Here is a 2350-nt window from a genome sequence, read left to right on the forward strand (position 1 = left end):
TTTGGTTGATGTGGTCGATAACGTTGCCGATAAGCGCCGTGTGCATCTGCACAGCCACAGCATGCGTGTAGCCAGCCTGGCAGCGCAGAGAGTAGTGTCTTAGTGGTAAGTATGTTGGGGAGAAGGGGTGTGGGGGGCAGCAGATCAAGGCCCCTGTGGTGAGGGAGGGAGTGGAAGTTGGGCTGGGGCTAGAGTAGGCACTGCCCATTGGTGGGGGAGGGGAAGGGGGGGGGGAGACACTGTGGGACCAAGCCATGAGTGGCTTGTATGGGGGGTACAGGAAGGGGGGGCTTCTGCTGCTATGTCCAACCCTGGGGAGGCATGGGGGGGTGTTTACCCCCAGATCTGTGCATGGGGCAAGGGTGGGCTGCCGCTGCAGGAGGGGGACAGTGCTGGGCTCTTCACACCAACTTTTGTTGAAACAGGAGAAGTTTCTCTGCAACTGCAGTTCTCTCTGGAAGCACTTCATGCCCAATACATCGCCACAAATGAAAATAAGCTAGATTTTTTTAAAACAAATTGCAATCACCAAGTCTCTTTATCCAGACTCTTGCTTAAGACGGTCAATTCTTAAAAATAAATAATTTTAAAAAATCCTTCTGTCTAACATAACATATTTTCCATTTCTTAGAAACAAAAGAAGAGAGTGTACAGCCCATATTTCTGTATGCATACGCGTGTAAGGGGACACATTTCTACCAGCTTGTGTGCAAACGGGCACAGTGGATCTCACGGGACAGGGAACCGGCGCCCGGGGCAGGGACGAGCGGATTGCAGCCCTGCCCCAGCCTTGCTTGGTCACCGCCCCCCCACCCGCCAGTCCTGCCTGCCCACGGGGGTCCTGGGCTGGTCTCCAAGGAGACCCCGCCTCTATGTGCGTCTGTGTCGCACCTGTTCCTACTGGACGTGGCACCAGCGGCAGTAGGGGAAGGCAGGCCTGCTACCCCCGGCTGGTCCCTCCAGACGCCTCCCCCGGAGCCCTGTCGAGGTCCAGACAAACACGGGACGAGCGCGGACACCCCACCAGGCCCCGAGTGGAGCCGGAAGCAGGAAGCGCACCTCTCCCCCCCACTCGACACCGGCTGACGACTAACCCCCCGGCTGCACGGACACCGACCGGAAGAAGCAGAGCCGACGCTGGAAGTAGCGCGACGTCACCAAGGAGGCGGGGCGCCGCGCCGGAAGCGGAGGGGCGGCACCCATGGGAGGGGCGGGGCCCGCGGCCGTGAGGGGTGGGGATGGTGGTCAACCCCGGCCCCGTTGCAGCTCCCCTGTCCCGGGCCGGGGGGGTCGTGCCCCGCCTCCCCCGCGGGGGGTGGTCGCTGCTCCCTGAGGGAAGGCAGGCCCTCACATGTCCCATGCGGTTCTGGCAGCGATGCTTTGACAGCGGCGCCGAGCAGAGCTGGGAGGAGTCCGCCCAGCGCAGGCAGGAAACAGTGAAGAGCCCTTCCCATCACCTGGGAAAGCCACCCCTTTGATTCCTGCCCGGGCGCCAGCATGCTGCAGCTCACCAGGGACAAAGGGAAGCGGATCCGCTGCTAGCCTCCTGCCTGCGCTTCGTTTTCGGCCGCAGCGGTTGCTGGGACCTCGACGCGCCCTGGGACATGCGCGCTTTGGGATTAAAAGTGGTGTTTCCCCCCTGGGAACAGATTTGTCCCCCCGTTTCTTCTCTAATTGTGGGGTTTAGATGCGCAAGAAGTTATCCGAGAGGTGAGGAGGTTTGTTTCCGTCTTTAAAACCGCGAATGATTTGCAGAAACATCACTCGACTGGGCTGGGGAAGTCGATTTGCTATAAAAGAAATGCAGCGCCACTTTTCTCTTTAACTGTTGATTTGCATCCACTTCTGGACTTCGGCGTAGACACCTAGGAGAGGGAGGCGGGAAACGGGTGAAGCGGTGGGACTTGTGAATGAAAGTGTCGGTAACTTTCAGTAGTGACGAGACCCGGCAGAGCTGTATTTCCCTTGCTGGCGTTCGTCACTGGAGTGTCTGGGACCTTCTTTGGTTGGAGGGAATCAAAGCGCTTCGCGCGGCGGCTTCTTCGTCCAAGGGCGCTGCGTTCCCCGGCATGGGTGGCTGCATGTAAAAGGCTCGACAGTCGTTCTGGCAGACTGACTTGTCCAGGGATAGCTAGGCCTTGCCTCCTGGTTATGCTTGAACCCTCTTCTGGAACTACAAAATCACTTCTAGGAGCGAGGGGGGAGCTGACGCTTGATTCACTTTGTGGCCCGTTTGCCTAGCAAAATTTCTGTTTAAAGGCAGCGCTGTACGTGCATGTGAGAGGGAAATCTGAATGCTTTTCTCCTTTGGAAGAGACCGCTATGCTGTGGTCAGGTGATTAAAACCTTC

At 58.3% G+C, this 2350-nt stretch overlaps 2 protein-coding genes across 4 annotated transcripts in view; one reads left to right on the forward strand and one right to left on the reverse strand.

Annotated features, from left to right (window-relative positions):
- MRPS17 (mitochondrial ribosomal protein S17) overlaps nt 1-1156 on the reverse strand; it is an 8646-nt gene extending 7490 nt beyond the window's left edge. Inside the window, exons 1-2 of one of the 2 annotated variants that reach the window (XM_019511369.1) lie at nt 1095-1156; nt 530-569 (exon numbers count right to left, since the gene is read on the reverse strand). The gene's annotated coding sequence lies outside the window, so the exon portion shown is untranslated. Of the gene's footprint in view, nt 1-529; nt 570-891; nt 998-1094 lie in introns of those variants that run through there. The other variant, XM_019511370.1, reaches the window with a different exon arrangement.
- Nucleotides 1157-1365: 209 nt separating this feature from the next.
- The window catches only part of LOC109293450 (merlin-like), a 42338-nt gene continuing 41353 nt past the window's right edge, over nt 1366-2350 (forward strand). Inside the window, exon 1 of one of the 2 annotated variants that reach the window (XM_019511367.1) lies at nt 1366-1710. In XM_019511367.1, coding sequence (XP_019366912.1) covers nt 1688-1710 — 23 coding nt within the window. In that variant the 5' untranslated portion in view covers nt 1366-1687. Of the gene's footprint in view, nt 1711-2063; nt 2336-2350 lie in introns of those variants that run through there. The other variant, XM_019511366.1, reaches the window with a different exon arrangement.

This window comes from Gavialis gangeticus, unplaced genomic scaffold, assembly GCF_001723915.1.
Source record: "Gavialis gangeticus isolate Ggan-Ray unplaced genomic scaffold, GavGan_comp1, whole genome shotgun sequence".
Taxonomy (NCBI): domain Eukaryota; kingdom Metazoa; phylum Chordata; order Crocodylia; family Gavialidae; genus Gavialis; species Gavialis gangeticus.